The sequence below is a fragment of the Tarenaya hassleriana genome, unplaced genomic scaffold (assembly GCF_000463585.1).
Source record: "Tarenaya hassleriana unplaced genomic scaffold, ASM46358v1 Cleome1, whole genome shotgun sequence".
In the NCBI taxonomy this organism is placed as follows: domain Eukaryota; kingdom Viridiplantae; phylum Streptophyta; class Magnoliopsida; order Brassicales; family Cleomaceae; genus Tarenaya; species Tarenaya hassleriana.
The window spans coordinates 4,667,931-4,682,632 of record NW_010960187.1 but is presented as its reverse complement, the minus strand read 5'-3'; the positions used below and the strand labels follow the sequence as shown (position 1 = coordinate 4,682,632).

Genomic DNA, 14,702 nt, shown 5'->3' with positions numbered 1-14,702 from the left:
CCACCTACAATCAGTGAGTCGAAATAGTGTTTCGAGATCACGATCACATTGAATGAGCCTACAGGGTCACACACGAAGGGTTGGAATGTAAAAACTGACAAAGTGAAGTTTGAAACAAAATGTTTGTTGAACTCGATCGAGTAAGTGTAACTCGTCCGAATTTGGTCAAATTCGGTTGAATTAATGTAATTTAATCGAAACATAAAACGGTATGGAAATTCGGTCGAATTCGGTGTGGTGAATAGTAACCGTGAATAGTGTCGGTGAATAGTAACCGAACAAAAATCCCACATCGAAAATTCTACCCATTTTCAAGGGTTTTGAGTTCTATATAAGGGGAGCTTGGCCAAAGACTTCAACACACCAAGTCCTAAGTCCTATAGGGGATCTAGAGAGCTTTAAGAAGTCTAAACGACCATAAGCTCTCAGGAACCTCTCCGGACTAGCGACTGATTTTAGGCCCTAGCAGGCCAGATCCAATTGTTGGATCCAACCCGCGGTGTGGATACCGTAGAGGTCGTTGCCCTTTGTGACGACTCTCAGTGGCTGTTTTGCCCATCGCCGTTTGGCTCCGTCTCGCCTTTGAGGTCAGTATCTCTCTTTGAGATCTTTATTATTCGTTTTTGTTTATTATTACATTTATGCACGATGCTTAGTGTTTTCCTATTCTAGGATTAATTAAATTATGAATTTAATTTCCGCTGCGCTTAGATCCTAGAACTAGGTTAGTGTCAGGTTGGGAACCGTGGCACTAGGCCTGGAAAAACCCAACACATTGTTCATCAAATGGCGACAAATGGCGAGACGTTGAAGGATGTTCGGGTCGTGGAGAAAATTTTGAGGTCCCTTGACTCAAAAATTGATTCTGTGGCCGTTGTGATTGAAGAATCGAAGGATCTAGATACGATGACGGTGGAAGAACTTCTTGGTTCTTTGAACACGTTTGAAGACAGATTGGATCGGAGAAAAGGAGAAGAAAAATCGGTTGAACATGCGCTAGAAACGAAGCTCTCTTTGAAGACCGAAAATTCTAGATGAGGTTATCAATATCAAAGAGGAAGAGGTGGTTATTACGAACGAGGTGGTCATAGAGCAAACTATCGGATGCCGACAAACAGTTAAAACGATGATGGAGAAAATAATATAAAGGAGTATGATCATGGGGAAGAGGTGGTCGAGGTCGAAGTTGGAACCGAGGCCTTGGTCGTGGATGTGGAAGAAATAATGGAGGAATGTATGATAAATCTTGGATTCAATGTCATACTTGCAAGAAATTTGGATATTATTCCTATGAATGTTGGCATAATCCCGATAATGATGGTGGAGAGAAAGTCAATATAGTCGACAAAGAAGACGGTGATACAGAAGAAGTATTGATGTTATCACAAAATTAAGTCGAATCAAGCATTGAGTCAGAACCATTTGTTACATGATATCTTGACACGGGAGCATCCAACCATATGTGCGGGAGAAAGGAGTTGTTACGAAACTGATCGAAAGGAACTTGGGCAATATCACATTTGGTGATCTTTCAAAGAGACCAATTCAAGGGAAAGGCGAAGTCACACTGATCTTCCCAAACAAGAGACAAGTTTGCATCTCGAATGTCTATTATGTTCCCGATATTAAGAGCAATTTGTTGAGTGTGGACCATTTGTTGGAGAAAGGTTTTGATGTAAGGTTAAAGAATATGTCTCTAACCATGCGAGACAAAAATAGTCAATTGATCACAACCGTGGAGATGACGAAAAACAGAATGTTTCCATTGAGACTGAGCTTTAATGAGTCGAGGTGTTTGAAGGTAACGACTCTAGATAATTCAACTTTGTGACATCTTCGATATGAGCATCTAAATTTTAAGGCATTAGAATTACTTCAGAAGAAGGATATGGTGATTGAGTTACCCAAGATTGCAACTCCTAACAATCTGTGTGAAGTTTGTGTTATGGGAAAGCAGCAAAGGAAGTCGTTTCCGACATACAAGTCATGGAGCGCAGCATGTCCCCTTGAGCTGGTGCATTCGGATGTTTGTGGACCCATCAATCCCACATCGAATGGAGGTAATCGATATTTCCTGACATTTACTGATGATTACAGTGCAAAGACATAGATCTATATGCTCAAGGAGAAAAGGGAAGTTTTACCAAATTCAAAGAGTTCAAGAGTATGGTGGAAAAACAAAGTGGATGTCCAATCAAGTACCTGCGGACTGATCATGGAGGAGAGTATACATCTAACGATTTTGAGAATTTTTGCAAGGAACACGGGATTTCTCATCAGCTCACTATGCCTCAAACACCACAGCAGAACGGAGTTTCGGAGAGGAAGAACAGGACTATACTGAATATGGTCCGATGTATACTTAATTCGAGAAAAGTCCCTAAGGAGTTTTGGAGAGATGTTATTGCATGTGCTATTTATTTGTTGAACAGATTTCCATTGAAGAAAATCAAAGACATGACACCGGAGGAAGCTTGAAGCTTACGGAAACCGAAGGTTGATCATCTCAAAATCTTCGGGTGTGTGGCGTATGCAAAAGTGCAGGAAGAAAGACGAACAAAGCTTGAGGATAAAGGTCAGAAATACATATTTTTGGGTTATGGTGAAAATTGCAGGGGATACAAGTTGTATAATCCCGACACTGGCAAAATCATAATGTCTCGATATGTTGAATTTGATGAGGAGAAGAGTTGGGATTGGAATGGTAGCAGTCAGTCGCAAAGGAACATTCTCGAAGAAGTTGAGGAAAATTCACTATCCCGAGTTATCCAAAACCGTTTTGATAACGGCGATTCTAGTAGCTCACCCGTGAGAAAGATGAAGAGCATTCAGGAGATTTATGATACAACTCAAACGATAGAATCCATGTTTGATGATGAGTTTACTAATTTTTGTCTATCTGTTAGATTTGAAGAAGTTACCAGGAAGAAGATGCGGATAAAGACCAAAGATACATTTAAATCTTTTCGGAAGAAGTTTGGAATCCAAGTTCGAAGAGGAACAAGTTTAAGGGGCCTAATGTTGGAGACTAAACTTGTTCCTAAGATTTGGTGATGTTGGAATGTGTGTTACTCTTGGAGTTTGTGTTTCTAGAATTCTGAAGAGATTTATTATATGCTAGACCAAATATTATTGTTTTTCTAGAATATTCTTAGGAACACTCTATATATATATATATAAGGTTTGAAATTTGTAAAATAACAACAAAAAAACATAAAAGAATAAAGAAATACAAAGGAGTATTTTGAATTTTTCTCCTCTTCTCTTTTCGTTCATATATATTTATAAAGTATAAAGAAAAAAGCCTAAAACTTACAGCCGTAATCCCAACGTGGCCTGTTGTTTTCCTCGGACACAACGTCTCTTCTTGAACTTCCATTAGGCATCTGTTCACCTGAGACGTTGTTTGGCTCTGCATACACCAAACTTAAGCCACAAATCACCACTTGGCATCCTTCCACTTCGCTTATACCATCATCTCTCACCACATTGAATTCAATCATTGCATTTTAGCATGCCAGAATCACGACGGATACGGAGTTGGAATCAAGCAAGAGGAAGTCTTTTTTTTTTTTGCTTTATAGAGAAAGGTGGAATCAACATGAAGAATGACTGCTTTCCTGTAATGTTATTTCTTCGCAGAAACTCTGATTCAGAAAAAGTACAAACTTTGGAAACTAAAGGATTTAATATTGTCGGAGTCAGAGACCCAGAAAACTGAAGCCGTAACCCCAACGCGGCCTGTTGTTTTCCTCGGACACAACGTCTCTTCTTGAACTTCCATTAGGGTTCTGTTCACATGAGACGTTGTTTGGCTCTGCATACACCAAACTTAAGCCACAGTTCACCACTTGGCATCCTTCCACTTCGCTTGTACCATCATCTCTCACCACATTGAATTCAATCACTGCCTCTGTAGGAACGCATTTGCGAGAGTGCTTCTCTCTGAGACTTGTTCCGATATTCAAGCAACACGTGTGGCCCATAAAGATGTGGTCGGACTCCATCTCGAGCCCCTCGCCGGGTGGTTGGATCCAGCCCCCAAGAGTGGAACGGAAGACGATACAGGACCCGTCTTCGTTTTTGAACTTACAGTTGCATTCCACAGAGATACGGTTGACTTGATTGCGAGGTTGCTGAAATGAAACAACGGCGCACAAAGCTACTGCAGTAAGCCTGCCGTCGCACCAATGTGGGGGTAGCTTCGGTTCTAACACTGACCCGACCGCTTGGTGAGAGAACCATGAAGGTATTTCACATCCAGGAAAGCTAGAGCGGAACAGAGACTTCGATACAACACCCTGCAAAAGTTATGCCAGAAAAGGAAAAGCATAAAATTTTGTTAACTGAGATTCCTTGAAAGAGATGAAGTTTAAGAGAGAGAGAGAGAAAGAGGGAGAGACCCCATCATGGCATTTAAGTGCATCTAACTGGCTTCTTCTTTGAGCGTAGGATGATATACTATACTTTGCAGCTTGCTCCAGATTGTTGCAGTTTGTAAAGATGAAGGTGGAAGGGATCTGCTCAGTGGGCGCGAGAAGGAGATTGATCCAAAAGGAGAGGCCATTTCTGTGGAAAGAGGGGAGTGTGATCCCCAAGGAGCGGAAGCTTGTGAAGAGGATGATTTTGGAAAGCAACTGTAACACACGGCTAAATCACTCCTTTTTTATATATTACATTAAATATATCACTTCTTTTTTATATGTTTATTTATATATATATATATATATATATATATATATATATAGGTAATCGAATAGAATAAATAAAGGAAGAAGATTAGAAGAAAACAAAATTTTATAAGGGAAACGATATTTGACAATTAATATTTGGTTTTATAATTTTCATACAAAAAAAAATATTTGGTTTTATAATTGACTTATATCTCTAATTTAAATCAATCATCTCTACTTTTATTAGCAGCAGATCATGCATCCCTCTACCCGGCCACCAGATATACTGATGAGGAAATTGTCGGCGAGAACTCTTACGTCACTCTCAGCATCACAAGAATCCAGTAAACTGCAGCAGCAATTTCTTCTCACTCCATTTGCCTCAAAAGTGTTTTCTGGATTTGCAGCAGTAGCAAGTAGCTCAAGAGGATCTCCAACCAGCCCGAGAGTTCAGTAGGATTAAGTGGATCTTGAACTATGAATTCTGAATATCTCTCCTGTATATATATATATTTCCATAGAGTTGCCGTTGAAGTTCCGATTTAGTAGCTTCCCGCTTGCGTAGTATCAGCACCAGGATCACTAATGGCTCAAATCCTAGTTTTCCAAGAGAAACAAATGAACAAATGATTAAGCCAAGATGGAAGTTTAGCAGCCAACTCAATGGGATTGCCAGTATGAGTATCAGATCATCTCACCTTTTCAATGTTTTGGAAACTAGACACCTGCCTTCGCTTCCTTTTCCTTATCTCCAGGATGATCGTTTCAATAACCCTCCTCAACCGAACTCTCTTATACCGTGAAATTACTTCCTCACCGTCACAAAGTTCCCCCGGATCCATGGAGGAGGCAGCTCGCTTCTTGCTAGGGCTAGTATCTCCAGTCAGAGCAGTAACGTTATAGACTCCACATTGTGTTACCTTGCAGCTATCATGAAGAGACGTATTCTGCCCATCCACTGGACAGAGCTCAAACTCAATTCGATCATCCATTATATCATCACCTGGATGCAATGTAACATCGTAGAAAGCAAACGTATGATCCCTTTGGAGCTTCTGTGCAGTTTCCCTAGGTTCCCAAAACCGGAAGATTCTCTCAAGTCTATGAGAGATGCCATTTTTGGTTCTCCACCTGCATACACACCTGATGCCAAAACCAGTAGCAGCCGAGTAAGCATCCGAAAGTGAAACTGAAACCGATAGAACAAAGCCTAAGAGAGTCATTCTCCGCGATGTTAGCTGCGTTATTATGGGGGAACTTGTCCAAGTCGATGTTTTGGGTATTCCTCTTACAGATGTGGGCACACAGATGCTGAATGCAGGTGAGTCGATGAGTGCCTGTTCCGACAAGGTAAAACAAAACCAGAATGAGAAGCATGCTGTTACGATCTAGGACCTTGGATAAAGTTTTTTTCCAGGCCCATTCCAACTCGTTTTCTTTTTCCTATTTTCTTTTCTTACCAGACTAGAATTCCTTCTCTTAACAGCTTATTTTAATCCAGCATTTTTTAACTTTTTGCTCTACTTTTGCTTTGGAGATCTCAGGTCATGCCGCATGCTCTAGAGTGTGTGTGTGTGTGTCTGTGTGTGTGTGTGAGAGAGAGAGAGAGAGAGAGAGAGAGAGAGAGAGGTACCTGATGATGTTCTCCGGCCATGTCTACAACACTTTTTAGAGCTTTTGCTACAAGTTCTCTGACCACTTCTTGTGACAGATCAAAGCAATTACTGAATATACAGAGTCTAGGAATCTGTTCGAAACACCACTTAATAGACTCCAAAGACGTACAACCATGCATGTCCAAGAGTTCTAGGCTTCGAGGAAGTTCTGGAAGTGACGCAAGATTTTTGCAACGGTGTAACCTGATGCTGAGTAGTTTGGAGAGCATCTTGACGCTTTCAGGGAGTTTTGTGAAACCATTTCCACTAAGATCCAACGCCTTTAAGGAAGGCATACAGAATATCTCTGAAGGTATGTCCTGCAAGCATGCATTATACAGGGACAAAGACACTACGGCGTACAGTCTTGATGCCAAGGAGTACAAAATTGATGAGGGCAGCTTTCCGAGACTGTACAGAGACAGGTTGGAGGATCCTTGAATTGATGAAAACTTGTATGCTTCTTCTGCAGAACTGTAAGTCAAACATGTCTCGGGAGTCTCTGATCTGGGGAGCGAAGTAGGAGAGCTCAGAAGGTTTTCAGAGCCATCCAACCTTGATCCTCGAATAGCAGGGACATATGAGACAAAGGGAGCAGATTTTTCCACGGTTTTCTTCTTTAAATCAAGATGTCGCGAGCCTCTTAGATATAGTGGATCAAGATATGGAAGGCTCTCCAGGCTTGAGCAGCCAGATAGCTTAAGCGTCCCAAGAGATTTCAAGTTACTCATTCCCATCGTCAGGTGTCGAAGCATTTTGCAGTGTTCCAAATCAAGTATCGTAAGTTCAGTGAGATTCTCGATCGATGATGGCACCTCTCTTATGGCAGTCCTAGCAAGATATAACTCTTTCAGGTTTGGTGAGAAATCCTGAATATTCTCGAGGTCTGAGCAGCCAGACATATTAAGAACTTCGAGAGATTTTAAATGAACTATGCCAGGCAAACTTCGCAAACGAGTACAGTCTTTCAGATTCAACAAAACCAGCTTGCCGAGATGATGAATTGATGAGCTGACTTTAACCAGATTCGTACATCCTTCAAGATCAATATGCTCTAGGTTCAAGGCCTTTGAAAGCCTCGGGATTTTAGCTAATTGACGAGAGTGACTCAGTCTGATCTTCTTCAGCTTCTCAAGATTCTGTGTAAAACCATGGATAACAAAAATGAGTCATCAGGCCCAAAGCTTATTAACTGATGCATGTAGCTCATAATACCATAATGTGAAAACATACCTTTGTCCCTTTCCATAGCTTCTCCATATTGCTATAAGGCATGTTTAGCTCTACAAGATTCTTAGGATTAAAATCCCGAGGCAAGGATTTCAGAGGGTAGTTCTCCCAATGAAGTAGCCTTAGCTCATCAGGTAAAGAGTTCAGGCCTTGAGGCAGATGAAGTTTGCACTGGTTTTCAGTAGTGGAACAATAAAACTTCAGCAACCTAAGCCTGTAAACATTCTGGAGAGCACTTGGACTCAATTCACACATTAGGTCAGAGGCATCCAGAAAGATGCCTTCAATTGCCGCTGTCCCCTGATGAGAAAGAGAAAAAGAAAGAGGTATTTATCGGCTGTCACCACTGAAATAATCTAAAAGGTGTGCTAGGTTTCAAACTGAAAGAAGACATCTCCATAAACTTACTTTGTTGTTTGTTAATACATCAGCAATGTCTTTAGCATCCCACAGTCTGCTACGCTTTCCTGGCTCTTCGTTTTCTTCGTGAACAACAAACCGACCCATATCCTGAAAAACATTGGCCATTTCTATCCTATTGTCTACAAGGCTAATGAGAGACTCGTCAATGAGCCCACAGATTCCTAAATCTGTAAAGAAACCGCACCCATCAAGCATTTGGACGACGTAATCTTTATTCTCCCCTCTTAAAAAGCATGCCAGATCCAAAAATATGTTCTTCTCGTTATCATCTAGTCCATCAAAGCTTCTCCGAAATGCATCCTGAACCTCAGTTGGAGGATGTCGCCGCAGTATTTGCAGAAGACCTTTCTCATGAATCTGATGTTTTTTCAAAGATGAACCTAACGCTATAAGAACTAATGGAACGCCACTAGCGTAGTTCACCAGCCCCGGGATCAATGATGTCATTCCTTTCCTATATTTTTTAATGGCATACCGGGAAAAAAATTCAAAGGAGTCGGACTTGGATAATTTCTGCATCTCATATGGCTCTTTGACCTTACACTGAACAAGAACTTGTCTGTTCCTAGAGGTTAAGATGATTGTATGTCCTCCCGAAAACCAGCCAAACCCTCCAACTAAGGCTTCTGCATCTTTAGCATTACTTGTTGTTAGATGGTTCAAGATCTAAGCATGGTAGCGGGTGAAGACATTTTGAAGTGAAGAAGAGGAGCTGGAATTTTCTGGAATAGACAGGTGTTGAAGAGCAGTTGAGAGTGGTTATGCATTGTACAAGTGTCAAAGAGCAGGTAAGAGTGGTTATGAATTGTACATGTGGGTTGTTGTGTTTCAGATTTTTTGAAAACTCCTGCACTAACCTTTTAGATTTTTTTTGATGTTGTATTTAAGTGGTTCTACGTCTTGATTTTTGGATATATGGAAAAGGAGAAGTTCCAGATTTGATCCTCTGTTCTTGTTCTAAGAATAGAGTGTTGGTGTTTAGGTTTCTGTTAATGTTCAAGCTAAGAGGGTTTTGAAAACACTCTCCAAAGAACTTTGACAGATCTTCAGTGGTATCAGAGCTTTTGTTAGATCTTGAAGGGATCTGTGTATTGTGGAAATGGAGCACAATGAAGGTTCTAGTTTGTTACCCAATCCATCTCTCTCGGCGCCTATATTTGATGAGGAGAATTATCAGATTTGGTCTGTAAAAATGAAGGCTTTTCTAAGAGGAGCAGATCTGTGGGAAGCTGTGGAAAGTGATTATGAGGTTCCACCATTGGGAGGCAATCCTACTCTGAATCAAATAAGGGCTCATCGAGAAAAGGTAACTCGCAAAGCAAAGGCTTTGTCTTGTCTTTTCTCTTGTGTCTCTACTTCAGTTTTCACAAAGATCATGCAGCTTGAATCAGCAAAAGATGTTTGGGATTTTCTGAAGAATGAGTATGAGGGAGATGAGAAAATAAGAGGAATGAAAGTGTTAAATCTGATGAGAGAGTTTGAAAGGCAGCATATGAAAGCAAGTGAATCTGTGAAAAATTATGTGGATAGGTTGGTATCTATTGTCAACAAGATAAGGATTCTGGGAACTCAAGTTTCAGATGAAAGGTTGGTACAGAAAGTGATGGTTTCTGTACCTGAGCGTTATGAAGCAACTTTGGCCTCGCTTGAAAACACTAAGGAAATTTCAGAAATTAAACTTCCTGAACTGCTTAGTGCTTTGCAGGCGCAGGAGCAAAGAAGATTAATGAGGAAAGAGGAATCAACTGAAGGAGCTTTGAAGGCTAAGGCCAAGGGTAATGCTGCAGAGAAAGGGAAGAAAGCTGCTCAGAATCAGAAGTCTGATGGCTCGAGTGGTCAGAATGATGGTAAGGAAACCAGTGGGAATAAGTCTTTTCTCGATCCCTGCAAGCATTGCAATAAGAAGGGGCATCCTCATTGGAGGTGCTGGAAGAATTTAAAGTGCAGGAGGTGTGACAAAGTGGGTCACATTGAAAGGTTTTGCAGGTTTAATGCTGCACAACAAACAGAGGTTGTTAAAGCTGATGCAAAAGAGATGGAGCAATTGTTTGTGGCTTCATGTTTTGCTGCACATGGAGCTGATGATGAATGGCTGATTGATAGTGGTTGTACAAACCATATGTCAGGTAATCTTGATCTATTTCAAACTCTAGATAAATCTGTTAAGTCTAGAGTTAGAATAGGCAATGGTGATTTCATCTCTGTTGAAGGAAAAGGTGATGTTTTGTGCAAAGGTCCAAATGGTTGTAGGATACTTACAGATGTGTTGTTTGTGCCAAAAATTGATCAGAACCTTCTGAGTGTTGGGCAGTTGATGGAAAAAGGTTATAAGTTGATGTTTGACAGAAATGAGTGTGTGATCATGGATGTTGCAGACACTATTCTGTTCAGGGTCAAAATGAAGAATAAAAGTTTCATTTTCAATCCTCAACACTTTGGTGTCAATGCAATGAAGGCTGATATTTCAGAAACGGAAATTTGGCATAAGAGACTAGGACATTATCACTTTGATGGTCTGGTCCTTATGCAAAAACATGGGTTGGTTTCTGGTTTACCAGATTTCAACAAGAATTTCGGTGAATGTGGTATTTGTGCAGAAGGGAAGCAAGTTCGTCTTCCTTTTGGAAAGTCAAATTGGAGAGCTGAGCACAAGTTACAGTTAATTCATACTGATGTTTGTGGACCAATGTCAGTAGAATCTCTTACCGGTAGCAAATATTTTGTTATCTTCATTGATGATCTAACCAGGATGTGTTGGATCTACTTTCTGAAGGAGAAGTCTGAGGTTTCTGATGTGTTTGAGAAATTCAAGAGGGAAGTTGAGAATCAAACAAGAGAAAAGATTAAAGTTTTGAGATCAGATAATGGAGGTGAGTATACCTCAAAGAAGTTCAGAGAAATTTGTGAGTCTGCTGGTATAAAACATCAGTTTACAGTGCCTTACTCACCTCAACAAAATGGGGTTAGTGAGAGGAAGAATAGGAGCATTATGGAGATGGCAAGATGTCTTATGTTTGAGAAGAATCTACCAAAACGGTTTTGGGCAGAAGCTGCAAATACTGCAGTCTTTCTTCAGAACAGAGTGATGACAAGGGCTTTGGAGAAGAAGACACCATTTGAGGCCTGGACTGGAAGAAAACCGTCCTTGGCTAATCTCAAGGTGTTTGGGTGTGTATGTCACTCTTTAGTACCAGCTTTTAAGAGGGATAAATTGGATAAGAAAACAGTTGAAGGAATATTTGTTGGATACAGCCTTGTATCCAAGGCATATAGAGTCTATTCTCCAGAGTTTAACAAAGTTTTTATCAGCAGAGATGTTAAGTTTATGGAGACCAAAAGTTGGAAATGGTCTGACCAAGATAATGTCGTGGTTGACCAAGAAGAAGAGAATATGTTTGAGGAAACTCAGGAGGAGTTACCTCAACTAACAGATGAGGTTTCTGCAGGAGATGATCTGGATGATCAACCTGTTAGAGGAATCAGAACTTTAGACGATATTTATGAGAGGTGTAACCTGTCTGTTTTGGAACCTTCAAGCTTTGAGGAGGCTTGGAAGGATGAGAAGTGGAGATCAGCAATGCTGGAGGAGTTACAAATGATTAAGAAGAATGAAACTTGGGAACTTGTTGAGAAACCAGAAAACAGAGAAGCTATTGGTGTTAAGTGGGTTTATAAGACCAAGATAAACCCAGATGGTTCTGTAAACAAGTATAAAGCCAGATTAGTTGTGAAGGGATATGCTCAAATATGGGGTGTGGATTTTTCAGAGACATTTGCTCCTGTTGCAAGGCTTGATACAATCAGGTTTTTGCTGGCTATTGCTACTCAGAAAAGATGGAAAGTGTTTCATTTAGATGTGAAATCTGCATTTTTAAATGGAGATTTGAGTGAAGAGATTTATGTGGAGCAACCAAGTGGTTTTGTGGTTAATGGCAGAGAAGATTGTGTGTATAGGTTAAAGAAAGCTCTTTATGGCCTTAAACAGGCACCAAGAGCATGGTATTCAAAGATTGATGGGTATTTGCTGGAAATTGGGTTTAAAAGAAGCTTGAGTGAAGTGACTTTGTATGTGAAGAAAAGTCAACAGGTTACCACGGTCATTTCACTTTATGTGGATGATTTGTTGGTTACTGGTTCATGTATTTCCAGCATTGAGAAAGTTAAGAAGGAGTTGATGGCTGTTTTCGAGATGTCTGATCTTGGACTCATGTCTTTCTTTCTCGGGTTGGAAATAAAGCAGACTGAGGGAGAGACATTTCTTTTCCAAAAGAAGTATCTCACGGAGATATTGAAAAAGTTTAGATTCAATGAGTGCAAGAGTGTGAGGACACCAATGTGTGTGAAAGAAAAACTGGTGAATGATGAGAATGAAGAGCTTGTGGATGAACGAACCTATAGAAGCCTTGTTGGTTGCTTGATGTATCTGACAGCATCTCGGCCAGACATTTTGTTTGCGGTTAACAACCTTTCAAGGTTCTTGAATGGTCCAAGGAAAAGTCATATGGTGGCAGCAAAACGCATATTAAGATACTTGAAAGGAACTCGTGATTTAGGAGTTCTGTTCAGATGTGAGGATGATGCAGATTTGATTGGGTTTGCGGATAGTGATTGGGCTGGTTCAAGTGAAGATATGAGGAGCACTACTGGTTTTTGTTTCTCGTATGGTTCAGCTTGTTTCAGTTGGTGTTCGAAGAAGCAAGAGGTCGTGGCACAATCAACTGCAGAGGCGGAATTCATAGCTACCACTGCAGCAGCAAATCAAGCTATATGGCTCAGAAAAATTCTGACAGATTTGGGACTGAAGTCAAAAGATTCAACCCAAATTCATGTTGATAATCAGGCAGCTATTGCTATTTCACAAAATGCAGTCTTTCATGGAAGGACTAAGCATTTTAAGGTTAAATTCTTCTATCTGAGAGAAGTTCAGCAAGAAGGAGAAATCAAGGTGGTTTATTGCAGGACCGAAAATCAGATTGCAGATATTTTTACTAAGGGATTTAATCCTGCAAGGTTTGAGAAGTTGAGAGATATGATCGGAATGTGTGCTAGACCTTGATCCAAGGAGGAGTTTGTTGTTAGATGGTTCAAGATCTAAGCATGGTAGCGGGTGAAGACATTTTGAAGTGAAGAAGAGGAGCTGGAATTTTCTGGAATAGACAGGTGTTGAAGAGCAGTTGAGAGTGGTTATGCATTGTACAAGTGTCAAAGAGCAGGTAAGAGTGGTTATGAATTGTACATGTGGGTTGTTGTGTTTCAGATTTTTTGAAAACTCCTGCACTAACCTTTTAGATTTTTTTGATGTTGTATTTAAGTGGTTCTACGTCTTGATTTTTGGATATATGGAAAAGGAGAAGTTCCAGATTTGATCCTCTGTTCTTGTTCTAAGAATAGAGTGTTGGTGTTTAGGTTTCTGTTAATGTTCAAGCTAAGAGGGTTTTGAAAACACTCTCCAAAGAACTTTGACAGATCTTCATTACTCACATCATCAAGAACAACGAGAACCTTTTTACCGAGCAACCTGTCCCGTACGAAGCCTGGCTTGGTATCATGAGCATCTATAGGACGTTTTTCTTCCCCAAATATTTTAGAGAAGAAATCATCTCGCAAATGATTAAGCCCCTTTTGGTGACACTTTAGATGAAAGTCTTGAAGAAGGTAGCACAAATCATAACGCTCAGCTAGTGTTATGAAAATTTCTCTTGCGATGGTCGTCTTACCTATGCCAGCCATCCCCCAAATACCAATAATCTGCACGTTTGAGGGGTCAGAACAATGCAGCATCGACAGGATAGTCCTTTGCTGAAAACTGATTCCGGTTAGGTTCTTGTTAGTTTTCGAACATAGTATCACCAGACAGACATGTTTAACAATCTTTTTCGCAAGTACAACCCAGTCCCTGCACAGAAAAAAGAAACATAGAAGAAGTACTGAAGTAACACTGCAGATGAAAATAGCTTCATATAATAGCGAGGCAAAACTTCTGAAGGATTTCCTTCTCTATAAGTGTGGTGCTCTACTAGGTTCCTTTTTTTTTGTTACATTTACAGAGAAGCAAAGACATCGACAAAAGCATACAGAGGTGCAGAATGGACAGCTGAAAAAGAGGAGGGAAGTCAGATTACCCTTCTTTATAATGATATCCTTCCAAAGAAGTTTTCGCCATCATAGGTGCTGTCCAGTTCGGGACTGGAAATTTATGTTCCGAAAGTGCTTTCCGAAACTGAGCCCTGACATTGGATCGTGATGCTTTAAAATAAACCGGAACAATCACAAGGTCATTTGCTTGAGAGTGGTCGATGATTGCCGTGAGTTCATCCAGGCACCTACTGGAACGAGCATAATTCTTTGAGAAGACTATGATACTGGCCCTAGATTTGTGCAGCATATTCCCTGTGGTTGTCTCGGATATATTATACCTCAAAGGCGTGACCCCTTGTTGGCACAACTCTGTCAAAATGTAGTTGATGAAGAATGTCTCGTCTGAATCCTGGTTGTCACTGAACGAAATGACTAAGATGATGTCCTCCGTTGGAACACCATAGTCATGCCGGACAGAAAAGTCATATATTCCTGATCTCAGCTCCTCCGTGGAACTGAAGGGAGGCTTTGGCTTCTCAAAGGAATCGGAGACAGCTTCACAAGAAGAGGACTAGATGGTCAGTAATTGATAACAATTGCACTTGAGATTGTTTTTGGAACAGAAAGAACAGAGGAGAATTCT

General features: G+C 40.5%; 2 protein-coding genes across 2 annotated transcripts; both read right to left on the bottom strand.

Moving 5' to 3' along the window:
• Nucleotides 1-3,643: 3,643 nt before the first annotated feature.
• LOC104824798 (inactive disease resistance protein RPS4-like) lies at nt 3,644-5,050 on the bottom strand. Its single transcript, XM_010556968.1, has 3 exons — nt 5,046-5,050; nt 4,404-4,650; nt 3,644-4,301 (listed from the first exon to the last, which is right to left on the bottom strand). The coding sequence occupies exons 1-3, from the start codon at nt 5,048-5,050 to the stop codon at nt 3,702-3,704; spliced, it is 852 nt and encodes a 283-aa protein (XP_010555270.1). The 3' UTR covers nt 3,644-3,701.
• LOC104811339 (TMV resistance protein N-like) lies at nt 4,806-8,549 on the bottom strand. The gene is made up of 5 exons (XM_010538004.2): nt 7,967-8,549; nt 7,562-7,858; nt 6,307-7,467; nt 5,372-6,010; nt 4,806-5,270 (listed from the first exon to the last, which is right to left on the bottom strand). The coding sequence occupies exons 1-5, from the start codon at nt 8,498-8,500 to the stop codon at nt 5,256-5,258; spliced, it is 2,646 nt and encodes an 881-aa protein (XP_010536306.1). The 5' UTR covers nt 8,501-8,549; the 3' UTR covers nt 4,806-5,255.
• Nucleotides 8,550-14,702: the final 6,153 nt, after the last annotated feature.